Source organism: Meriones unguiculatus, chromosome 1, assembly GCF_030254825.1.
Source record: "Meriones unguiculatus strain TT.TT164.6M chromosome 1, Bangor_MerUng_6.1, whole genome shotgun sequence".
Classification (NCBI taxonomy): Eukaryota; Metazoa; Chordata; class Mammalia; order Rodentia; family Muridae; genus Meriones; species Meriones unguiculatus.
In genome coordinates, this window is record NC_083349.1 from 181,581,616 (window position 1) to 181,608,005 (window position 26,390).

Sequence of the window (26,390 nt, forward strand, 5' to 3'; positions counted from 1 at the left end):
TGTACTCACATACCCACCTCCAAGTTTAAACGGGGAGGTGGGGAGAAAACCCAGAATCAGTGGGAAATACACACAGGTGCATGAATGGTTGTCTCCTAAGATTGTGGAGATCATGCACCACCTGTTATATGCAAACTAGAGGCCTGGGAGAGCTGGAGGTGTAGTTCCAGGTCACGCATGAAGGCTTGAAAACCAGGAATGCTGTATCTGAGGGCAGGCGGGAAGGATAGCGTAGCTCAAGCATACAGGGCAAATAACTTTTCCTCTGCCATTTTGTTCTCTTAACTGATTGCAGGAAGTCCACACATAATGACTAGGGCAAATCTTCTTTCTCAGTCAGCTAACTTAAATGCTAACCCATTTGGCAACACCTGGATGGGCAAGACCACTCAGTGAGTGAAAATCCTGCCTCTAAGCCTGACAGCCTGAGTTTGATCCTCAGGAATCACATGGTGGAAGTCAATAAGCAGCTCTCATCTGGAAACACCCTTTTAGGCACATGCTAAAGAAACAATATTTTATTGGCTGTCTGGGAATTCCCTAGTGTGCTCAAGTTGACATGATAAGCCATCACAGACCAGCATGGTGGCTCATCAGGTACAAGTGCTTTTTGTGCAAGCCTAAAGCCCTGAGTTCAGTGTGCTGGGACCCAGGTAAAGGCTAGATGCAGTGGCATGCATCTGTAAATCCAGCACTCCTAGAGTGAAATGAGAGGTGGAGACAGGAGAGTAGCTGTCTGGAGTACATAACGCAGTGGCAGAGACAAGAAAGACTGCCTTGAAACATAGTGACCTGCTTTCTCTATAGTAATCCGTTGACCTACATGTGGGTGCCGTGGCCTGTGTGTGTCTCCCAATTAATTAATCAAGTAATTTTTAAAAACAGGCCAAGACAAGGTTAATTTAAAGATTCAGTTACTATCTTCTCCGTGATGCCAGCCGTTCCATTCTACTAACTTTTCAGTGATTTGAAACGACATTGTACTATAAGGACCTTTGCTCTTTTCTCCTTCAATGGTTTTAGCAGTTCTAAGGGCTGTGCAACATGCTTCCTTCCCAAAATAGCCAAGTACATTACAGACGTTACTGCTGCTCTGAAACACTCTGTTAACACTGCTTTGTCTCATGCTGTTTGGCAGAGTAGTTCCTGCTAGGGACTGTCACCACTCTGCTGGGAACAATGCACACTGCTGTACTTGGTTGTTGTGCTGTGGTCCTCACTGGTTATTGGCACCTCTGCAGGCTGGCACTACCACAACAATGTTCCTTCTCTTGGGGACTTTCGAACTCTCCCTTTGCTGCACCAAGAGCCTTCTGGATATCAGCGCCTGTAGCAGGATAGGGAAAACAAAAGCAAAAGCCTTCTTTAATCTCTGCACAGTGAGCTCCAGGGATCCTCCTGTCTGCCTCCAAGGGCTGGGATGGCTCCCCAGTGCTTGCAGCAGGTTCTGCTTTTACATGGGTTTTCCTGTACTTTACAGACTGAGCCATCTCCCCAGATTGGCCTAACATTCCTGCTTCCAACTCTCAAGTGCTGAGATTGCAAATGTGTGCCACCTCATGCCACTAGAATTTTTTTTTTTTTCTTTTCATTTGGTTTTTCAAGACAGGGTTTCTCTGTATAATAGGCTGTCCTGTACTTACTCTGTAGACCAGCCTGGCCTCAAACTCAAGAGATTTATCTGTCTTGGGATTAAAGGCAAGCACCACCAGCACCCAGCTTTCCCACTATTTTGTATTCACTGTGCATAGCCATGTTGCCCTGTCTTTTGTGGAAACTCACTTCTTCCCATTGTTGCTCTAGTCTGTCTCCTACAGGACAAGGGAGGTGAACCACATTAGCTCATTCTAGTTCTTTCCCCAATTCATACTTCCAAGTCCACTCAGGAAGAGGTCTGACAGGTGGCTTTTAATAGCTGGGTGTGTAGCTGCAGCTCTGCAGCTGTGAGATATTAGCCTTAGAAGCAGAGAAATCCCACTCTTCTCCTCCAAGTTAACCAGACACTATGTAAACACACAGCCCTAGAAAACAATTGTAGGCAAACCAGAATGAAGGTGGCAGTTCTTGAAGTCTATCAACAAGGGAAAGGCAAGAAAGAGAAGACATGGTTATGGCTATTGAAGTAGCTGAGCTGCTCATAACCAGGAAAGACTCTTCCCAGACTCCAGGGATGGGAGTGCTGTCTTCCCAAGAATAATGGAACTAGTATGTGGCCCATTAAGTCTGCCCATTAAGCAGATGAAGCACTGGGTTGTACCTTTGAGGGCTCTCGTTCAGGAAAATTGCTAAATAGGAATGGAAAAAGGGAGGGATAAGGAAACCTATTAGTTTATAAGCTGAACACACACACACACTTATCTAGGAATTATCCTATATAAGGGATTATGATCCCCTCAGAAGCTATAGACTGTCAAGTAAAAAACCCCATACCGGTTAAAGGGTACTATATCTCAAGTTGTTGGTCAGATACCTCTGACCAACATATATATATATATGTATATATATATACACATATATATATGTATATATATACACCAACATATATATCTGACCAACATATACATAGAGACTCCCCAAACAATATAGGCTATTGCCATTGCTCTTGGTTGCTAACCAGAACTTGACTCTATTGCTGGAGACATCACATACATTAGTCAAAGGACATAGAGAAACCAAGTTGTTACCAACCAGGAGGCGTCCTTCCTGTTGGCTTGCTTTCACAATGCTGGAGGGTGAAATGTAGGTTACTGGGACATGGACTTGGGAAACAATGATAACCTAGCTGTGAATCCTGTGAATTATAATAATGATTGGCATGGCAAAATATGCCAGGTACAATAGTGGCATGAATGTTACAGTGGTAACCAATTGCTTTCTGCTTGGATTTAAGGCTCACTCCATAGGAGCAAACACATGCCTGGTGTTGTAAATCTGGCCAAGAACAGTTGGAGAGCTCATGGGTCCCTGGGATGAACCTATTATTATTATTCTGATAAATAAACACAGTGTCACACTGTCTTATAAATTCATATCTCTCTCCTTAAGATGAGTGTTAATCTCAGTTTTCTCCAGAAAAGTTTCTTTATTCTTGGACAGTGGTTAACACAGAAACTCCCAAGTGCTGAAATTGCACACAGCCACAGATGGGAGTGTCAGTGAGGTACTCAGCCACAGATGGGACTAACACACACACACACACACACACACACACACACACGGTTCAGGAACCATCATGGTAGGAGGAGTCAAAAGAGAGGATTTTGGGGAAACAGTGTTTCTGGACATGGCAAGACTGTGGTACTCATGAACTCACAGCAGCTGTGGTTGCCTACACAAAGTCAAAACAGTCAACATTCTAGCATGGAGGGGAAAGGTGTTCATGGGCCTCCACCCCTAACTGAGGAGCTATTGAGAGCTGATGGTTTCTAGAGGAGGGAGAGTCCATTTTCTTTAAAGGTGTAGCCCCTGGCAGGTCAACCACACTTCAGTGAATGGCCCCACACTCAGGAGTAAATGGACAGTCTAAGTTGGATTCAATAGGTTATTAAAAGAAGGAGGGGAAGGGAAAAGGCACAAAGTTGGACATTGCAGAGAGGTAGGATAGACTCAGAAAGAGTTAAGGGGCAGTGTGTGTGTTTGTGTGTGTGTGAGGGAGAAGGGAGAAGAGGAGAGAGAGAGAGAGAGAGGAGAGAAGAGAGATTGAGAAAAAGAGATCCTGTATGTGGTAGTCAGAGGACAATATGTGGGAGCCAGTTCTCTCCTTCCATAATGTAGATCCTGATAATTTAACTCAGGTGGCTACACATAGATAAGACAAATACCTTTACAAAATAGCTGAGCCATCTTGCTCTCCCTCCATGTTTAACCTTAAGGTGTTTTCTCCAATGTGTCTGCACCATTTTACATTCCCACCAGAAAGGCATGAGTGTCTCAATCTCTCCATATCTTTGCCAATACTTTTATTTATTATCTGTCCTTTTTGTCATCACAATACTTTCAATATGTGCTTTTTATTTGTTTGTTTATAGTCAGCACTGGCTTCAAAGTTACTATGCAGCTGATGATGACTTTGAGTTTTCAACTTTCTTGCCTCCACCTCCCAGTGTTGACATTACTTGCATGTTCTACTGGGCCTGAAGTATTTTTCTCTCATCTTGTAGGTTCTCTTTTTCACATTAAAAAAAGGCCTGAAGTGGGAATCGGGCTCCCTGGAACTAATGTTACAGATAGCTGTGACCTGCTTGATATAGGCGCTTGTTGTTATAAAAAACTAAATCCCAAATCTTTTGATTTTTACCTATGAAGACTCAGAAGCCAAATGCTGAGGTGAAAACCTACTACCTCAGAGAGGCAGAGAAAGCATCCAGCTGAACTTTCTACTCAGCTCATGTCCCAGATGGAAAAAGCCAAAAGCCAAAAGCTCAAGGCCAAGAAGCCTCCTAGCTCAGCTGGAAGCCCAGGAGGAAAAGGCCTGCAAGCTGACCCAATAGCCTAGGAGGAAAAAGCCAAAAAGCTCTTTGTTCTTCTCTACATTATCTAAATGCTCTTCTCTCAAAGTCCCTACTTTCTACTTAATCCCTATCAGCTGGTTTCTTGCTCTGCCTCTTGACCCAAGGTTAACTTTATTAAATCCTGTGCACAGAAAGCTCATGGATTAAAGGTGAGTACTAGGGCTGAACCATACCAAACAAGAAACAGGTTTTTATAGTTTACAATCCTGAGGTTCACATTGGGATCAAGTAACCTGCAACAGGTCCTGGGAAATGAACTCAGGCCCTGACCCGTCTGTCCCCACCACCTCTCTCTCTTTCTCTTTCTAAAAATTATTTACTAAAAAACTGTGCTGGGTGTGGTAGTGGCACAAGCATTTAATCACAGTACTTGGGAAGCAGAAGCAGATAGATCTCTGTGAGTTCAAAGCCAGCCTGGTCTGTAGAATGAATTTCCAGGACAGCCAGAGCTAACCATCTTGTGGGAAAAAAAGATATTGTTATTTTTTAAAGATTTATTTATTATTTATACAACATTCTGCCTGCACATCAGATCTTACCATAGATAGTTATGAGCCACCATGTGGTTGCTGGGAATTGAACTCAGGACCTTTGGAAGAACAGCAAGTGTTCTTAACCTCTGAACCATCTCTCCAACCTGACATTATTATTTTATTATGTTATATGAATGAATATCTTGCTTGCATGAATGACTGTGTTCCACATATGTGCCTGGTACCCACAGAGGCCAGAAGAGTATGAGATCCTGGAACTGTTGTTACACATGGTTGTAAGCCTTCCTATTGGTGCTGGGAATTGAACCTGGGTCCTCTGGAATATCAGCTGGTACCCTTAACCACTAAGCCATCTTCCCAGCCCAAGATAAGTTATTTCTACTATAGTCCCAGGCTGGCCTCCAACTTGAGATCTTTCTGCCTGAGCATGGAGTGCTGAGATTATAGCTATATGGCATCATATTTGGCTCTCTTTCTACTTTCTTGATGATATCATTTTTGGTAGAAAATTTGTATTATTTATTATTAATAATAAGATTATTAAGTTTGGTGTCTATGAAGAGACACCAGGACCATAATAAATCTTAAAAAGGAAAGCGTTTACTTAGGCCTGGCTTACAGTTTAGAGGTTTAGTCTGTTATCACTATGGCAGGGTGCATGGTGGCACACGGCAGACACAGTGCTGGAGAAGTAGCAGAAAGTGACACTGGGCCTGACTTGAGCTTCTGAAACCTCAAAGCCCACACCTAGTGACACATTTCCTCCAACAAGGCCACACCTCCAATAATGCCACTCCCTATGAGTCTATGGGACCATTTTCAATCAAACCACCACACCTGCTATGGTGGCATCTATAACCTTAGCATTCACTTGGCTGAGGCAGGAAGGCTTAAGTTTGAAGGCACCTGGGCTATATGAAACTGTCTCAAAATATCAAAAATAAAGAAAATGAAAGTGAGAGCTGAACTGAATGTGATGACACATTCTTTAATCCCAGCACTCAGAAAGTGAGATTTCCTCTCAAAAAAAAAAAAAAAAAATCTGAAGCCATTGTTTTGGACAAAGCTCCTACAATAGGCTCAGACAGATTTTGCATACATGGATCAATCATTATGGAGTACCCCCCCGACATTATGTATCAATTTTATACAAATAAAAATGAGTCATTCATACTAATGTTCTAGTTTACCAAAGTGAAACTAAGTTGCTATCTGACCTTCTGAGAAATGAGAAGAATAAGACAGACTTTTCCCAAACAAGCCAGTTGTAAACCTGATAACAAACTTCTATTCCCCATAATTTTCCCCTTGCCCTAGAGATGGGATTTCTCTGTTTAGTTCTGGCTGTCTTGGAACTGGCTCTGTGAACCAGGCTGGCCTCAAACTCGGAGATCTACCTGTCTTTGCCTCCCAAGCTGGGATTACAGGCAAACACCATCCCACCATCACCCATTGACTCCCCTTAAAATTTTTGAATAAGGTAACTTGATGTAAGCTGTATTTCTACTGTTCAGGCTTTTTGCCAATGCCTTATAAGATAAATAAATGAAATGACTAATTTTATTGTTTTATTTTTGCTTTTTTTCAGCCTTTTCTATCTATGTAACTAACCTCCTCTTCTTGGCTTATTGGAACACTTTTTCCATTTTATGAGATATTGTCCTCTTTGAAATTAAAAAATAAAAGCCATCAAGGATCAGTGAGATGGTTCAGTGGGTAAAGGAGCTTTCAAGGCCAGTCTGGCAACCTCAGTTCAATCTCTATAACTCATCAAAAGGTGGAAGGAGAGAACAGAAAGTTCTCCTCTGACCTACAGACAGACAGACAGACACACAAATACATTAAAAATAAAAATAATTAACGTTTTTTGTTTGTTTTTGCTGTTGTTTTTTTCTGAGACAAGATTTCTCTGTATAGCCTTGACTGTTTTGGACTTGCTTTGTAGACCTGGCTGCCCTTGAATTCACAGAGATCTGCCTGCCTCTGCCTCCCTGAGAACTTACTACGAAATATAAAAAGTGCTAGGATTACTGGTGTGTATCATTGCTTCCATCTGACTTATTTATTTTTATGTGCATTCATGTTCTGCCTGCATGTGCGTCTGTGTGAGGGTGTCTGATTTCCCTGTTACAGGACTTGCAGAAAGTTATGAACAGTCATGTGGGTGCTAGGAATTGAACCTAGGTTCTTTGGAAGAACAGCCAGTGTTCTTAACCAGCTATCTCTCCAGCCCTTCTTTTATTTGAGATAGTGTTGCAGAATATTTTATCACACTGTGAACCCTGAGATAGTGATATTTAGTGGGAAAACCTGTTTTTAGTGGTGTGGCTCAGCCTTAGCACACACCTTTAAGAACTTTCTGCTTAAACAGGATTCAAATAGACTCAACCATAGGTCAAAAGGTAGAGCAAGCAACCAGTTCACAGGAAATGAACATAGGATTATTAAGAAAAAAATATAGAGGGAAAGAAGAGGTTAGGAGGTTGGATAGAGAGACACAAAGGAAGTAGAAGGGAGGGACATTCAGTTTGAAGGTTTTTTGAGATAGTGTAGGTGCTTTCTCTGTCTCTCCAAGCTAGCTTTCACTCCAGTATCTGGCTCACGAGTCTTTATGGTAAAATCAAATGATTGAGATTTTGTTAAAAATAAGACAGCTCTGTGTAGCTCTGACTGATCTGGAACTCACTAGGTTGATAAGGCCCCTGCCTCTGAGTGCTGGGTTTAACGGCATGTGCCACCAAGCCCTGCACAATTTTTCCTTTTTCTGATGCATGTTTGTACCTGTTGCTTTAGCATATGTGGAGGTCAGAGGACAGCTTTCAGAGTAAGATCTCTCCTCCTACCACATGGCTCCTGGGGGATGGGAGAGGGAATACCAACCACCCTACTCAGTTCCTCAGACTTGGCAGTTGAAGCCTATACCCCCTGGACAATCTCACCAGCTTGCACCTTTTTTTAACTTAAATTTTATTTCATTTGGGCTGAAGATGTAGCTCTGTGGCAGCATCATTGCTTAACAGGTATGAAGCCTGAGTTCCAATCCTAATAAGGCAAAACAACAACAAAACTCTCAACAATAGGAACTTACTACGAAATATAAAAAGATGCCAGTGGGATGGCTGTAATCCTAACCCTAGAGAAGCTGAAGGAGTGATGCTTAAGCCAGATATCCTAAGCTATAGAATGACTAGAAATAAGAAAGTAAAAGAAATGGGTGGTCAGGTGAGGTGGCACACATCTGTAATCTCAGCACTCCAGGAGGCAGAGGCAGGTGGATCTCTGTAAATTCAAGGCCAGCCTGGTCTATAGAGCTAGTTCCAGGACAGCCAGAGCTACACACACACACACACACACACACACACACACACACACACCTCTCTCTTGAAAAAAAAAAAAAAAACAACAAAAAACAAAGAAAACAAAACATAATATAAATGAAATGGGTGGAAAGAGTTCCGCAGTTAAGAGTGCACACTGCTCTTGCAGAGAAGCCAAGCCTGCTTCCCAACATCCATATCAGGCGGTTCACAAGTGCTCATAACTCCAGCTCTTCTGGCCTCCATTGGCCTCAGACTCACAAAGATTCGGCTGCTTCCATACTCCTGAGTGCTGGGATTAAAGGGGTGCACCCCCATGTTCCCTCAAGTCAGGTTTTATGCTTGTGTGGCAAGCATCTTACCCATTACCCATCTCCCTAGTCCCCACTGTACTTTCTTTCTGGCCATAAAGCAATTTGGATTTCAAGCTCCTGGCTCCTGGCGTGGGCTTGTGGTTTTTCAATTGCCTCAAGTTTAAACAGAAAGACTTAGTGGGCCCCTGTAAAGCACAAGGGGGCAAAATGTACTGTAGCCTTTCACCAGCAGGTGTCTCTGCAGACAAGGGAAAAGGTTCATTTGGTTTTACTGGGGCCTCAAAGGAAGCAAAGAGACATTGCTCAGTTCCTACAGAAGCCAGTCCCAACAGCAAAACGTGTGCTGGAACATCCGCTGGAAACACTGGTGGAAAACCCGAGTAACAGTCACTCAGTGCAAGAAGCAGAACATCAGTCTTAGTTGGGAAAACAGGCAAAGGTTTGGACAGGAACGCTTAGGACCCAGAGGCAATTCCCAAGGCAGACACTACACAATGGAGACACCTTGGGTAGGAGAGAGATGAAGAGAACTGGGTGCAGAGCCAGAGACATAAAGGAAAACTTCCAAGTATGCCTTCATTTTCTGTGACATGCTTTGACTTCCTATAATCTTAGGTATGCTTTTATTTATTTGAGACGGAGGTTTTTGTGTGTGTATGTCGTCCTGGCTGTCCTGGAATGCTCTGTATATCTGGTTGGCATCAAACTCAGTGTTCTGCCTGCCTCTGCCTCCCAAGTGTTCTGTTAGAGATGTGTGTGTCACCACTGTCCAGGTGGTACACTTTTATATTTAAGAGAAAGGATCTAAATACACAAGACTCTAGCCAAGACAGGTGGCATACACCTGTGATCCCAGTATTTGGAAGGTAGAGGTAAGAGGTTTAAAAGGTTAAGGTCATCTTGACTTTATAGTAAGTTCAAGGGAAACTTGGGCTATGTTAGACCTTGCCTCAAAATCAGTCAACCTACTCTCCAAAAAGACTGGGAACATGGCCCATTCAGCAAAGTACTTGATACGCAAGATACCAACCAGGCCAGATTTTGATCCTGAAGAACACACTTGGCAATACTGTAACCCCTGTTCTGAGGGGAGCAGAGACAAGGAGGATGCCCATGGCTTGTTGGCTGCCAGTCTGGCTAGCTCCAGGTTTGGCAAGAGACCTTGTTTCACACAATAAGGCAGAGGCAGAGATTGAGAACAATATGTGCCAATGCCCTCTGGCCTCCACACATAAGTGAATGCATATACACCACCACTACCACCACCGCAGCCAACAACAACAAAATATAACAACAAAACCAACATGTCTAAATCTTTCCAGGATTGCTGGCGCAGCTTGTGCTCCTCAACTGCAGGAGGATAGTGAGTTTGAGACTAGGTGCTGGGTATAGAACAAGACCCTGTCTCAGAAAGTCAAAAGCAAGCCCTGAGTGGCAGAGCACACCTTTAACCCCAGCACTCTGGAGACAGAGATAGGAGCGTCTCTGTGAATTCACGGCCAGCCTGGTCTACAAAGCCAGTTCCAGGTCAACCAGGGCTTCACAGTGAGACTTGTCCCAAAATAAACACGCACACACACACAAACACACACACAGCCCAAAACAAAATAAAAATAGTAAAATATTAATATATGTTAAGCAGCACAGTTTTCATTTGGGCAAAAGAGGAGACTTTCAAGGGAAAAATGGATTTTATTCTTGAGACAGGATCTCACTATACAGCTCTGATTGTCTTAGAACTCACTATGTAGACCAGGCTGGCCTTGAACTCACAGAGATCCACCCGCTTTGACTTCAGAATACTGGGATTAAAGGCATGAACCACTATGCCTGGCTTAAAAAAAAGCTTTATGGCATAAGTATTTGAGATCTAATCAAATAAGGAAACCTCATCATATGGTACATACATGTTTATGGGGAAAAAGTTGTCCTGGATGGATTTTCTTCTCTACTGAATATTATAGTGATAATCCATATCAAATCAAAGATGGGAGCTAGAGAGCATACCTCAGTGGAGAGACTGCTTTTGTATGTGGCAGGGCCTGGCTATACACATCCTTAGTGCTGCAAAAACCATCACCGCTGAGGAAACCCCCAAAGGGTGATTTAATTATTTACTAGAGGAAGATACTAAGACTGAATACTAATGCAGTCACATGTAAACATGTAGAAAGCCAGTAAATGGCATATCCCTTAACCCTACCCATTCTGGAAATTGAAGCAAGACTGCTTGAACCTTGGGCAGGAGATGGGAGCAGGCCAAGCAGGGAGACTGAAAGGCTAAGTGATGGTGGGTTATGCCTTTAATTCCAGTACTCTGGAGGCAGAGGCAGAGGCAGGCAGATCTCAGCATTTGAGGCTAGCCTGATCTACATAGTAAGTTCCAGGACAGCCAGGGCTACCTAGTAAAACTTTGTCTTAAAAAAAAAAACAAACAACCAAAAACAAGCAAGAAAAAACAGTGGTAGGGTGGGGCTGGAGAGATGTCCCACAACTAAAACATCAAGAAATATGGGCTGGAGATGATGGCTCAGTGGTTAAGAGCACTGTCTGCTCCTTCAGAGGTCCTGAGTTCAATTCCCAGCAACCAGCCCTCTTCTGCCTTGTAGGCACACATGCAGATAGAGCACTCATATACACTAAAAAAAATAAAAGTGGGTTGGCCCAAGTTGTCCTCTGGATCTCCATATGTGTGCTATAGAATGTGTGTGTTCCCCAAAATACAGCACAAACACAATAATACCCACACTGCAAAAATAAAAAATAAACCAGGCCTGGTGGTACTCTTGGTGGTAGATGGGGCAAAGACAGAAAGATCTCTGAGTTCAAGGACATCCTGGTCTACAAAGTGAGTTCCAAGACACAAGGCCAGTAACACAAAAAACCCTATCTTAAAAACAAACAAACAAACAAACGGGTAGAGAGATGGCCCAGAGGTTAAGAGCACTGGCTGCCCTTCCAAAGGCCCTGACTTCAATTCCCAGCAACCACATGGTGGCTCATAACCATCTATAGTGAGATGTGGTGTCCTCTTCTGGTGTGCAGGCATATGTGCAGGTAGAACACTGTATACATAATAAATAAATAAATCTTTAAACAAACAAGCAGTAGCAGCAGCAGAAGAAAAATCTTTTTTAGAATGCTTGAAGATATTTGGTGTTGATTTATTTTTATTTTTTATTTTTTGGTTTTCTGAGACAGGGTTTCTTTGTGTAGCCTTATAGACTCTCTTTGTAGACCAGATTGGCCTTGAACCCACAAAGATTCACCTGCCTCTGCCTCCTCTAGCGCTGGAATTTCTGGCATGCATCTCCAAGCTCAGCTTGCTTGCTTTATTCATTCATTCACTTATTTATTTATGCAGAATTTATTTATTGGGTGCTCTATCTGCATGCATGCCTGCATGCCAGAAGAGGGCATCAGATCATATTACAGATGGTTGTGAGCCACCATGTGATTGCTGGGAACTGAACTCAGGACTTCTGGAAAAGGAGCCAGTGTTCCTAACCCTTGAGCCATCTCTCCAGCCCCCTGGGGATAGTATTAAAGGATATTTAGTAACTATACAAAATTCTTTAGTCAAATTTTCGTGCCTGTACAAAAAAGAATGAAAAGAAGCATCATGCTTGGGGCAACTTGAGGTCAGTCCTTGATGGAAAACTTCTATCTCCATTCAGGCCCCTCTCTGTGGGGCTTTATCTATGGAGACCAGGTTGTTATCTTTGGCTGTTCAGACCTGTTTCTAGACAGCCAGAGGAAACATACAAACCTGTCTAGGTCAAGCTGGGATTGAAGGAGAGGAGGTAAAAGCCACATGGCTGAGGTGGTGAAATAAAGAAACAGCCTCAACACAGAGAAGCCTTCAGAGGCATTCACATTCAGAGGAATCTCCCAGACAGTAGGGCATTTGGAGTTTTCAGACAATGTGGCCTACAGTGTCCTACTTCCTGTGTGCTGGCAGAATTAGTCAGGTAGAAAGTCCCAAAATTAGCAGAATAAAAACATTTGGCAATGCTGTGTTTGAGATAGAGACTTTCTGAATAAAGTATACATGTCAGCTGCTCCCAGAGAAGCTCTCAGAGCTCTGAAAATCCATGTGGTAATATGGTGAGGACACAGTTTTCTTTCCAGTTGCTGGTGAACTGCCTCGCCTTGAGGCTAACAGTGGCCAAGCATGGTAGGTGGTGGGATTAGCCTTTACTCCCAATGCAGAGAGACAGAAGCAATCCATCTGTGTGACTTTGTGGCCATTCTGGTTTATACTGAATTCCAGGCCAACTGGGGCTACATAATGAGACACTGTCTCTAAGCAAACAAACAAATATGGCTCAGCTCTTACAGAGGACCTGGTTTTAGTCCCTAGCACTCACATGGTGGTGGCTCATAACCATCGGTTCCAGGTTCCAGGTGACCCAATGCCTTTTCCTTCCTTCCTTCCTTCCTTCCTTCCTTCCTTCCTTCCTTCCTTCCTTCCTCCCTCCCTCCCTCCCTCCCTTCCTCCATTCTTCCTTCCTTCCCTCCTTCCTTCCTTCCATTTTCTTTTCTTCCTTTCTTTTTGGCTTTTTAAGACAGGGTTTCTCTGTGTAGTCCTGGCTGTCCTGACACTCTCTCTGTAGGCCAGGTTGGTCTCAAACTCGGAGATCCACCTGCCTCTGCCTCTGGATTGCTGGAATTAAAGCTGTGTGCCACCCTGCCTGGCTACTTTACCCTACTATTAAATGTCATGTCTCTGAGATTTCAATAACCCAAGTCAGTCTTCAGTAAAAGGCAGGGACACATGTACTAGGACAATTCATTAGGGCAATGATGTTCTTTCCTAGTAAACAGCAAGACTCCTCTGGGTGTTTTAGAAGCAAAGCCATCTCAGGCATGCTGCTTTCATTCAGACACTTTGGCCCCTCTATCTTGCTTTTGGGAATCCTCAACCTCCTCTTCACCACTGCTGTTTTAATAAGTGTTCAATTACTCTAACAAATATATAGGACACTCAACTTTTTTTTAAATTTTATTTTATGTACATTGGAGTGAAGGTGTCAGATCCCTTGGAACTGGAGTTACAGACAGTTGTGGGCTGTCATGTGGGTGCTGGGAATTGAACCCAGGACTTTTGAAAGATAGTGCTCTTAACCACTGAGCCAACTCTCCAGCACCCAACTTTTTTTTTTTTTTTTTTGAGACAGTTTCTTTGTGTAGCCCTGGCTGTCCTGTAACTTGCTCTGTAAACAAACTGGAACTCACAAAGATCCCCATGACTCTCCAGAGTGCTGGGATTAAAAGCGTGTGTCTCGATACTGCCATGACTGCCAGGGTTTTTCATTCACTTCTGAAGAGCCAAGGTTTCTATTGGGCCTGTATCAAGGAAGTACATCATGGAGGGAGCACATGGCAGAGGAAAGATGTTCACTTCCTGGCCAGGAAGCAAGAGAGAGAGGGATATCAATTTCCTAATCCCATAATTCCTTCTAAAGACATGTCAATCACCTAAAGACCTCCCACCAAGTCTCATGTCTTAATAAAGTTTCCACAGCTTCCTAATAATGCCATGTTGGAGGACCAAGCCTTTAACATATGACTTCCATTCAAAATGGAAACTATTATACTAGGTTGAATCTTAGCTCAGTCACCCTGACTATCAAAGAAACATACTTTTTCTTCTGTCTTTTTCCTTCATAAGGACCATAACAACTGGGGAAAGAAGCTCCAAAACTTGTGCCCCAGAAGCTGCCTGTGTCTGGATTCCAGTTTTATCACTTCCTTGCTCTATAACCTTGCACAATTCCCTTAATACCCCACTTCTCATTTTCCTTATTTGCAGAATGTGACTAATAATAAAATATCTCTACAGACATTGTTGTCTTTTCTTTTTTGCAGACAGGATTTCTCTGTGTAGCCCTGGCTGTCCTGAAACTTGATTTGTAGGCCAGGCTGACTGACCTAAAACTCAGAGATCTGCCTGCCTCTGCCTCCCAGCTGCTGGTTCAAAGACTTGCACCACTACTCCTGGCTTGTTGTAAATCTTAAGTGATTCTGTAACTGTAAACTGTGCAATTTGCTTGGCACAGTTGTTATTGGGTTGTTATTATTCCTTTACAGTGCTGGGGGGTTGGGGATTTAGCTCAGTGGTAGAGCTCTTGCCTAGCAAGTGCAAGGCCCTGGGTTCGGTCCTCAGCTCTGGGAAAAAAAAAAAAGAAAAAATAACAAAAAGACCAAAAAACAAAAACAACAACAACAAAAAACAACAAGGTAACTAGTACAGTGCTGAGGATTGAACTCAGGTCTCTGAGCAGACCAAGCATGTGCTCTGCCATGGCAAATACCCCTAGTCTCCCAACTATTAGTATTAATTGTGATTTATTTCCCAGTGTTAACTCAGTCTTTGTACTCAATATTCTTCAGTTAAACTATTTTTCTTTTTATTTGGTCACCTTTGATGAATTTGCTCACTTCTTCAGATTTTCTGTTTTGTTCTCAGCCAGCAAGTCTTTATCTAGATCTCAGTTGAATGCACCACCTTCTGGCCCCATTCCATGAAGGCAAGGGACATATATATCTGGCTATTCTATACTAGGAACCAGCAGGAGAGGTCTCTTCTCTCTGGAATTAAAGCAATGCTTCCTTTTTCTAGATCCTCCTGGATGCCTTCTTGAGGTGAGCAATGAGAAGAGTGAAAGAATGAGACTGTGAGTAGGCTCAGGTGGTAGCGTGACTGCCTGGTAGAGCACACCAGAAACCCTGAGTTCCACCCCCAGCACCGCAGAAGACAGACAGGTTGGTTCATATCTGTAATTCCAGCACTTGGGAGGTGGACGAGATCATCCTTGGTGACACAGGGAGTCTGAAATTAGCCTGAGCTAAAAGAGACCAATTTTAGCTGGGCGTGGTGGTCGCAAGCCCTTGATCCCAGCACTGGGGAGGCAGAGGCAGGTGGATGTCTGTGAGTCTGAGGCCAGCCTGGTCTACATATCCAGTTCCAGGACAGCCAGGGCTACATAGAGAGCCTCTATTTCAAAAGAGAAATAGAGAGACTTTCCTCAAAACAAAATTTCAAATTATGTCCAGGAGTAGAAGATACTCTGTGAGTGCACAGCCAAGTGGTTTCAGTGCTAATTCTAAGACTTCATGAAAGAAAGACTGATTTTCTTTGCTTCAACAGCAGAGCCCCCTTCTCCCTGCCACCAAGAAGATGGTAAAACTCAATCTGAGGTCCAACTCCTAAGTTATTGGCCTTGCTAAAGGGAGGTAAAGGCCACAAAGTAAGGATGGCTGGCCATACCCAATCATTCATTGGGACTGAGTGATCTCACTTGATAAATAGGCTTAACCAGCCCAAGAAGTAAGGTCCACTTCATCCCTGTCCTTATTTACTTGTAAGGGAGCCAATTAGTGTTAACTGTGTTGGCAATTTGAAACAGCCACCAGGGAACTGATCCAAGGCAATTGTGGGATGACCCTCTGTCCCATCCTAGTCCCAGCTATTACTCACGTCAAATGGTGTGGGGGGATCAGAGCATTAGGAAATGTCCTTTGGTCAGTGAGAGTTAAGTGTGTATTTCCCTTCTCACATAATCAGTGACCTGGATGTCAGTTCTTAATATTGCACAGGCAGAGACCTGACAATTTTTCTGTGCCACGGAGGGAGATACAGGAGGTAGATCAGCGCTGGGAAGCATGGGATACTCTTTAAGAGGAACATTCACAGGCTTCTCTCTTCCTTTCCAACAGGCCAAAGGCTATCCCTCCTTTACAGCCCGCTTTCCTGACCCACCAGAGGCAGCTAAATCAATCTGCTTAATAAGGAACGAGGAGGGGGAGGCTTGGTAACAGCTCAGGATGTGGAATGTCAGATAACAGGAGGGCAGAGAGATAAGAGTTTTATTGCTGGGATTATTAATTTGATCACCTTTAATGTCCTTGGGAGTCATTAGTGGGAATGGAATTTATATTATTTACTCATTTTGCTTAACGGATTGCTTATCTTTAAACATGATGTGGGCCTTGAAGCAACGAGCGCATCACTGCTTCTCTAGTACTAACCCAGCAATAGAAGAGGGGTGCAGAAATTCTGATAAACGTTGTCAGTAGAACTGTTCCGAACCAGGGGTGGCAGGAAGGAAAATGACGTACCTTTTCTGGCCTTCACCCACCCAATGACTGGAATGCGTGTTCGGGCTGGGTTCACGCCCCTGAATATGCAAACTCTAATTTCCTCACTCTTCTATGTTTGATGGCTGACTATTTGATTGTACACGGTGATCTGGGTTTTGTAAGAGTTTTGTTGAACAATTCCTCTGCCCTGCTACCAACTTGGTTACAGTTGCTTAAATACTGTAGCTATTCCTGCCTCTGTGGCCTCCAGGGCTAAAGTGGGACAAGGCTGGTATTTTTGGTGATGAGGAAATCCTTTTAAGGGAGGTTTGGTGGCGACTGAACTGGGACACAGGTCGGAGTAGGGATCCCATCGGCGAACTAGGGGCCATGGTTGGGAGAGGTCTGGTACTAGGGTCTCCCATCGCGTATCCCTACCTCGCTAGGCGCGGGGGAAGCTTAGAAGTTGCAGACCCGCGACGTTTTCACTCCCTGTTCCCCAGAGGGGGGCACTCGGGAGCCAGCGCCGCAGGAACAGGGACCCACGCGGGAAGGTCGAGTTCGCCCGGTGAGGTCACGGTTGCCATGGCTCCGGGCAGTGACGCGCGTCCGCACGTGACGCGCGGTTGCCATGGTGCCGGGCGCCCGGCGGCGCGGGAGCCCCGCCTCCTGGAGTGACGTCTGTCGGCAACCCCCCTCTTTCGGCCCCCCCGCGCCCCCTCCCCCCCGGCCGGCTCCCCGCGGCCCCGGAGGTTTCACTGCACAACAAGATGGCGGCGGCGGCGGCGAGCGGAGCTGGCGGGGTTGCCGTGGCCGGAGCAGGGGGAGCCGGGCCGGCGGGCCGCCTGCTGCCTCCGCCTGCCGCGGGGCCCCCGGCAGCCCCCGCCGCTGTGCCCCCGGCCGCCGGCCCGTCGCGTCCCACAGCCCCGGCCTCCCGCGGGTCAATGTCTGCTCGCATCGGCTACTATGAGATCGACCGCACCATCGGCAAGGGCAACTTCGCTGTGGTCAAGCGGGCCACGCACCTCGTCACCAAGGCCAAGGTAGTGGCGCTGGGGACCGCGCGGCCGCGGGCTGCGCTGCCCGGGGGGCGTTGCAGGGCGGCGGGGCCGGAAAGTCCGCGATTCCCGGGGACTCGGGTCAGGGTCAGCAGTGGGGACCGGTGGCGGCGGCGGGAGAAGGCAGGGACCTCTCAGGGGAGGGGCGGAGGGGCGCCGGGGTGGGGGGGAGGGCACCGGGAACTGAGCAGCTGGGCACCGAAGGAGTCCTTAGGGCTGTGCGCAGGGTCCTGGCGGGCGGGCGGGCGGGGGGGGGGGTGACTGGAAAGGAGGCGTTGGAACTCTCCGGGGGCCGGCGGACTGCAAGCCAGAAAGACTCCGGAACCAGCAATTAGGAAACCATCAGAGAATGAGGGCAGGGGCATATGAAATGTGGACCACAGGATGGGGGAGACGCTCAAACTGGCTGCCTCAGCCTTCCTAGGGACGGCTGGGGCACGGACAGAGGGTGTGCAGTGGGTGCAAGGCACCAGGAGATAAGAAGGACCTGGCACCTATGACAGAGATAGAATCCACGTTTGATTATTTAAGACTGATAGATGGTGTCAGTTGGAAGTATAGTATACTTAATTACTGGAGGAAGCAGTGAAGAAAACGGGGAAGGGGGAAAATGGAAGGGACCTATGACCAGATGTCCCAAGGGTTCTGGGTTTCTAGCTAACCAAGGGTTAAACAATTTAGGATAGATGGTTTGCTGGTTATTTTTAGTTGTCAGAGGGTCTGGAATTATGGGCTTTGTGGAGCTCAGGGTGGGCTTTTCAGTGGAGAAGGGAACCGTGGGATTGACACTAGAGAATTACACTCATTTGGGCCCTTTGGTTCCCAAGGGATTTGAGGAGCTGTAGTAGTGAAATTGGCCAAGGTCAATTAGGAAACCATATATGTATACACATAAAATATTTTTTAAGGAAATAGAGGTAGCACTTTTATATAGCCTTCTTCATTAAGAGTATCGAGGAATCCTTTAGTTTTGATGGAACCCACAAAGCCCATTTGAATTCCTGATTATTCTTTGCCCAGCACCTCACATGAATGGATACTTTTAACATATTCATTCATTGTGTTTAAAACAGTAGCTTGAGTTTGTCTTCAGTTTGGCTAATGAAAAACCTTTACCACTTACGCAGCTTCCTACCAGAGCCACACCGATTCCCCTCACCTGGTCACCCTAGCCGCTGGTTATCTTTGCCTACCTTGTTTTGGCTTTTATGGCAGTCACTCCCTGCCAGAAGCTGATTGACTTATCTGGGCCTTTACTCGTTATTTGCAACCTGAGGTTCCTTCCCTTGCCTTTCTCCGTCAAAGACTACAAGGGGCCCTTCTTCCTAGGGTGGCTGGTGTGTGGCGGTGGAGGGGTGATTGGTCAGTTTCACTTCCTCTGGTGGGACCCCTTCAAGCCTTTCTGTCAGTTTTTACCAGAGGGCCTCAAGTCTTCAGACCCAGCGACCAACTCAAGTGCGCCTCTCCTGTTGCAATCCCTCAGACCCACAGCTGTAGTTTGAGCCTTACCCCCATAACGTGTGGAACCCTGTTTACTGTTGGCCAAGTCAGGCTTGTGTTTACAAACAACATGCCGCCAGTTCCTTGCTGCTTCTCCCCCTCCCCATTCCACCTCTGCCTCTGTGATTATTTTTGCTCTGATCTCTGGGAAATGGACTCCACAAACATAATTGGTTGTCTGGCTATGTGCTCTATGATTTAAAGAATTTTGAATCATCCAGCTCTTAGATACACCAAAATATTGATTAAAAAAAAATCTATGACAAGCTGGGTTGAGTGTCTTATAAACATAATTGCAAACAGTTGATTCTTGGCTTTATATATGAAAGGGACATTTCTGTCTTCAGTAGTCAGCAAAGCCGGGTGCCTAATTATGGTTGGTCTGGCTGCTTTCTAGTGTGTGTGTGTTTCAGTTTTTCTCTGAGACCATGGTATCCTTTAGGACTGCAGCCTTTACAGTATTGGCTTGTTTATAGACGGGTGTCACTGTTTATGTTGGTTTTTATCTTTGATCGTTTGTGGTGTGCAGTTATGCAATTCCTATGTATGGAAATATTCAGACTTGAATGAGACTGAAATGGCTAGGACAATGAGTTGCATGTGTGGAAGAGACCACCCCAGCATTTGTTGGTGCTTCTGTGGCACTGTGCAATTTCCTAGCTCCGGTTCCAAGTGCCCTATCTTTTTGCTACTTAAGTGACTCTGACGACAAGAATGAAGCTCAGTTCACAAGGAGCTGTCACGTTCTCAGGGTGAACCATGGGCACATTTTGGCCTGTTTCCTGCCTATCTGAATTCATTTTGGAAGGGGTCCTTCAACACTGGCAGCTGAGTTGTGCCCAGCAGCTTCTGACATACAGTGTGATGGCCTGTTAAGGCCATGGTTTGGTTATATAACGGCAGGGAAGGTGCCTAGGTACTAGAAGCCTCTGGAGCTACTGCGCCTGTTATTCAGGAAGGTAGGCTTTTCTCCTGCGTTGGTCCTGCAGTGTTTGTCTTCGGCAGTCAGGTCAAACGGAGGCAAACGATTCTTTTTCTTCCCCATCTCTTTGTACAATAGGTTATTTATTTACTCTTTTAAAGGTGTATGATTTTTTTCTTTGTGTTTCTTTATGTCAGTGAATAGTCTGAGCTTTTCTTCTAATTGCGTATAAAAATCAGACACAGGTAATTCTGATGACGATGCCTGTGTTGGCAGAAGAAGGTCAGGCAAAAGGCATTTTCTGCACATCGGAGAACTATTTATGACCACCCCTTTCCTACGTGACCCATTCCAAGGACTAAGAAGCTAAAGCAAACTTCATTTATTGACTAAGCTACTGCACTCTGTCCAACAATAAGTGAAGCTGGCTCCTTTCCAAACTCTGTTAACTCAAACTTCCCAGAGTAGGACCCAGAGGCGGATAAAATAGTGAAGCGAAAAGGAGCTGTCTTGCTTTGGTCGTTGGGACCTTTGCAGCGTGGCTTTCAGGCCTTGAGACTGACATCGGCAGCACTGCAGTGCCTCCAGCGTCACTGCAGAAGGCTCCCAGGAGCCACAGGCTTTGGTCAGCAGCTCACGCTGTCTTTGCCCTACCTGCTTTGATTTCCTTTTTTAATTTCTTTTGAGACACATAGCCCAAGGTTCTCTGTTCTTTTGGTAGAACTCTAACGTATTAAGTTTTTAATAGATTTTCCCCTCTCCGATTACTTACAGTCTGCTTCCTGTGCCTAGTTGTGCCTTCGAGCTAGTTGGACGAATGGAACAAAGAATAACTACATTCCGTGTGTACTTAAAGAACTGCACATGACCAGGAAAGCTTTTGGCCAAATATTTGTAGGCTGTTATTTCAGCATGTATCCATCAGTTGCCTGTCACTGTTTTGTGGTAAGAGCTTTTGCCTTGCCTGAAACTGCCTGGTTTGAACCTTCTCCTGGTTAATACTGGGCCAGTGCTTGGCCCTTGAATACTTGCTCAACCTCTCTGTGCTTGGATTCTTTTCATCTACAATGGGATGATGGTAGCACTCACCTCACAGGTTTGAGTGTTGGGAAGATCAACTGCTATGTGTAATGCTACCCATGCAGTTTTGGCACTTAAGAAATAGGTAAGAAATGTCCTCATCATTCTCTGTAGTCGCTGAGTAAGACTGGCTCATCCTCTTTTGCATTTTACACCTGGGGAAGAGCTGTTGACTTCAAGTGCCATTGGTTTTGAATAGGTAGGCACAAGGTGCATACAATGCTTTCATGCAAGAAAACAAACAAATAAACAAATAAAAAACAACCCAATTGCTACTTTGAAGTTTTCTGATGTAATACTCTGTAGTCCATGCTGGTCTAAAACTCTTGATGAACTTCTTGCCTCAGACTCCCTGGTGTTGGGATTATAGGCATTATCTACCACATTGGGCTATGAAACTCATTCAGAACAGTTTTTCGTTAAATTTGATTTTATTTTGTTTATTTTTAAATTTTTTTTTAAACATGAGACTTACCTGATAAAAACATTGGCTTTTTGGGTCATCTCAAAATATTTACTTATTAGCAGTGCTAGAGGTTGAGCTCAGTTACACAAGTATTTGTACCACTGATGCATATCTTCAACCTTTTTTTTTTTTAACCCCCAGATTCTCTCTGTGTAGCCCACAGAGGACTTGAATTTGAAACTTCAGTTTCTAATATGTTGTATTATAGGTGTGTACTCCACCTGGCTTTTTCCTTTCTTTTTTTATTTTTAAAATTATTTTCAAATTAACTAATTAATTCAATGTGTAAGAGTGTTTTGTTGGCATGGCTGCCTCTGCACCACCTGCCACTGATGCCCCTGGAGGCCAGAAGAAGACACCAGGTCCCCTGGAACTGTTGTGAGCCACCAGCCTTATGGATGTTGGGGAACCCTGGTCCCCTGAAAGAGCATCCAGTGTACTGAGCTGTCTCTCCAACCCCGTATTATTATTTTTCTGAAGTAGTCCAGCCTAGCCTTCAGCGCATTACCCCTATCTTTGGCATGCTCAATTACAGGTAGCCCCTCGCCTGGCTCAAATTTTCATTGTTTATTTTAACTAATTTTTGTCATACTGATGAGGGAACTGTTTTTTTTTTTTTGTTTTTTTTTGGCATGCAATCGTTTCTTCGGAGATTCACTTAAATTTGGTGGGAAATATGAAAAATGTTCACACATTTTACCTGGGCTTAGTGGCACATACATATCTGTTCCTAGCACTTGGGAGGCTGAGGCAGGTCAAGATCTAGGTCAATTAGAGTTTCAGAAGTGAGACCTTGTCACAGAGAAACAAAATCAGAACCACCTCCCACCCTAAACTCTTATCTACCACCCCAAAACAGAATAATTTACACTTTGCTTTATGTACTCAGTGTGATACTTAGAAGGGTTGGTTTCCAGCTTCATGGCAACCTCTACCCCCAGCACTGGGCATCTAACCCAGGACCTCATGTATACTAGGCAAGTGTTCTACCCTTGAGGATGATGTATCCTCAGCTCAGGATTTCAGAATTTACATGTGTCACAGAAAACATTTTACCCTAAGCCCTCATTCCAAAGATTTTCAGTGACACATTTGTGAAGGGTGTGTTTTACTGTAGATTCAGTTCACGAGGACTCAAAGCAGACTAAAGGCCTGACTTCTGCCTTTAAAGAAGAGTTTAATGAAGCAGATGAGCTCATTTGTGCCCTTTAGAAAGCAGGAACAGGCTCATTAGTAAATAGAAGAAAGAAAAACTGTAAACTGCTTTTGCAATCATACCTTAGGGTTGACAGTCCCGCCCCTAGATTATCTAGATTATCTAGAGATTACCATTACCTCCTTGTGATGGGGTCCCTCCTTTGCTTGAACTTCTGTGAAGTGCTAAGACCAAGGACTAGCCTTTGCAGAGTCAGAGCACCAGTATTCCACTTTCAGCATCGAAGATGTTTATTTTAACATTCTGACTGTGGTGCCAACTCCCTAGAAAGTCATAGATCTGGCTCAAGCTGGAGGTGCCCAGACCAGTTGTCTCTGGGCCAGAAGTGCTGTTTCATTTTCCAAGCATCAGCCTGCCTAGTGTTTTTTGGTGCATGGCATAAAAGAGAACAAAATCAATGTTCTGAAAATAAAAAGAAATGTTCTTTATTCACAAGAGGCTCTGAAATTGTAAAAGGTACCTAAGACATTTCTGCTATGAGTGGAATCTTCCCCATACCCATTCATTCATTCATACAGGTTGTTTGATGGGCTCTAGTTTTGGACTGCACTATGGAGAAAAGAACATACACATAAATAAACAAAGACCCATCTGCATCCTGAAATTTTCTTTTTCTTTCTTTCTTTATTTTCACAAGTTCTAGCTATATAGACTAAGCTGGCATTGAACTAGTAAGAGATCAGCTCTTCCCCCTCTCCTCCAGTGCTGAGATTAAAGGCATGCTCTACTACACTCAGCTAGAATTTACTTTTAAATAGTTGGTGATAGATAAGAGTTCTGAAAAACAAACAAACAAATACCTCACTACCAGCTTCATGGTGGTTGTGGTTTCAGAGCAAGCCTTTAACCTCAGCACTGGGGAGGCAGAGGCAGCAGATCTCTCTGAGTTCCATTCAAGGGTAGCCTGGTCTACGGACGAGTTCCAGGACCTCCAGGGCAACACAGAAACCCTATCGGAAAAACAATCAATCAGTCAAACAAAAAACCAACCGAACAAACAAAAACCCTGAGAAGAAACTTCAGATAGGCCATGGAAAGTAAGATGGTACTTTAGCTGAGATGTGAGTGATGAGGAAAGTCCATCTTTGAAAGACTGAGAAGACACAACATTCTAAGTAGAAGGAGTGGCAAGTGTGGAAACCCTGGAGCCAGAAAGGACCATTCAAAGCTTAGATCCAAGGCCATGTGGCTAGTGCTAAGAGGACGGATGATAAGAAGTGAATTCAGACAGAGAGAAGGGGCTGTCTGAAGGCTTATGCAGGCCTTCTAGTATAATTGTGAATTGGCTATGACCAGGAGGTTGACATCAGAGAGCAGCACATAGATAACTTCTGCTTGGTGTGTTTTCAAAACCTGTGCTGATTATTTTATGGCTAAGAGGGGGAAGAAAAAAAAAAACCCTGTCATGCCTATTTATCTACCTATCTACCTTCCTATCTAAGTATCAACTGAGGCAGGGGAGGTAGTCAAATTTAACAGCATAGATTCTTTCACTTTATTAGAGAATGTACACTTAACATGATTAGACAGCAAATCCATGTTGAATTTATTGGGCACAGAAAGAACAGCACTATCTTACAGCTAGACACATACATACCCTGGTGATATAGACAAAGGTAAGGGAACTATTTATTTGGAGTTTTTAATTTGGTCCTAATTTCTGGCCTGAGCTATACATGTTCTCTGTGTGACTGTCCCTTGCCCATCAGGTGATTCTTGGCCCATTTTAATGAAGAGTAACTCCCTTACTGGTGTATTGGTAGAGTTGGATGACTATATATACTATCGTAAGTCATCCTGTGTCATCCTATGGATGACTTATGTTAATATCCAGAGTATATATAGTCTTTTGGGCTTTTGTCCTTGCATAGTAAATCATTGGTAAATAAATAGCCAAGGCAACATCATTGGGAAGCCTCAGCAGTCTGGGATGAATGAGTTTGAAAGGCCTGTGTTTAACCCGTTTAGAGTTGAATCCCATCAGCTAATGCAAAACTGTTGGATGCACCATCAGAAGGTTATTTTAGTAATGCTTTGTGGCCTAGCAAGTTGTGCCCGGTAGAGACAGACCCTGCCACTCAGAATTAAGCCTTTCAAAGAGGTAGCAATCAGCTACCTTAGGCACTAAGAACACCGCTCACACTTTTTTTTGAAAGTCTAAAGAGAGTCATTTCATTGATCATTGGTACTTTGATTCATTAATTCATTCTACTCACCCACCTACTCACACATCCATCAGTAAAAAAAAAAAAAAAAAATTGAGATACACTCTCTCTATGTACCTCTGTCTTTCTTTGAACTTACCGTATAGACTAGGCTGGCCACACAGAGATCCGCTTGCCTCTGCTCCTGAGTGCTGGGATTAGAGTTCAACACCAGGACCAGCCTAGCAAAGTTTGGAAAATAGAAACGGGGGACTGCTGCAGTGGCTCAGTGCATAAAGTGCTTGCTGTACAAGGGTGAGGACTGAGTTTAGGTCCTGAGCTCCTGGAGAGTGGCAGTGAGGTGCTGGGAGCAGAGGCTGGCAGGGCTCTAACTAGGGAGCCTAGTCTAATTGCTGCTTTTCAGGTTTTTTGAGAAACTTGTCTCAAAAAGTAAGCTGGAGGGGCTAGAGCGATGGCCTGGTGATTCCTGTTCTTCTAGAGAACCTGGGTTTGGTTCCCAGCACCCACATCGGGGTTTCCAAGGGATCTGATATCTTTGATTTCCATAGGCACCATCATGCTGTACTGTGTGCTCACATAGACACGCATGCTCATGTCACAATGTGCTAGTGGAAGTCAGAGAACACCTTCTGAGAGGTCTCTTCTTCTACCTTGTGATCCTGGGGATGGGATGGGATGGGATGATGGGATAGCATGCCATGAGATGGGATGTAGGTTGGCGGACCGAGTGGCAAGCGTCCTTATATGTTCAGTCATGTATGTCTCAGGCCCTGCTGTCTTCTTAGTAACTGTTAGACTATTTTTGAAGATAGCATCTTGCTGTGTTGCCCAGACTGCTTTTGAATTTACTGGCTCATGTGATCCCCTCCACCCAGCTTCTGAAAGGTGGGATATAGGCATATATCACCCTTTCAGGCAAAATCCCTGTGTTATATGGTATTATTTGTACCGGTAGGTTAGGGCTCAAGCCCAGGGCCTAGTGAATATTTGGCAAACACTGCCCCAGAGAAGCATCCCCAGCCCATAATTCCTTGTCTTAAATGGAAAGCTCTTTCAAACCCAAGCCTCATGGGCTTACTTCCCTTAGTTACACCCCAGATATGGTCAGAATGGTCAGCTAGTGCCTCCAGCTTTTCCCTTCTGCTTTGAGGTGCTTCTCTCTGTCAGGCTGTGGTCTCTTCCTGAAAGAACTTCCGACTTCTTGTTCTTTGCTTTATACCTACGTGATCCAGTTTAAAAAAAAAAATTCCATATTGGCCAGT

General features: G+C 44.5%; 1 protein-coding gene across 5 annotated transcripts in view; it reads left to right on the plus strand.

Annotated features, from left to right (window-relative positions):
* The first annotated feature begins 17,456 nt into the window (after nt 1-17,456).
* The window catches only part of Sik3 (SIK family kinase 3), a 208,178-nt gene continuing 199,244 nt past the window's right edge, over nt 17,457-26,390 (plus strand). For 3 of the 5 annotated variants that reach the window (XM_021639754.2, XM_021639756.2, XM_060373130.1), the window contains exon 1: nt 17,458-17,764. In XM_021639754.2, coding sequence (XP_021495429.1) covers nt 17,492-17,764 — 273 coding nt within the window. In that variant the 5' untranslated portion in view covers nt 17,458-17,491. Of the gene's footprint in view, nt 17,765-26,390 lie in introns of all 5 variants that reach the window. The other 2 variants (XM_021639755.2, XM_060373131.1) reach the window with 2 other exon arrangements.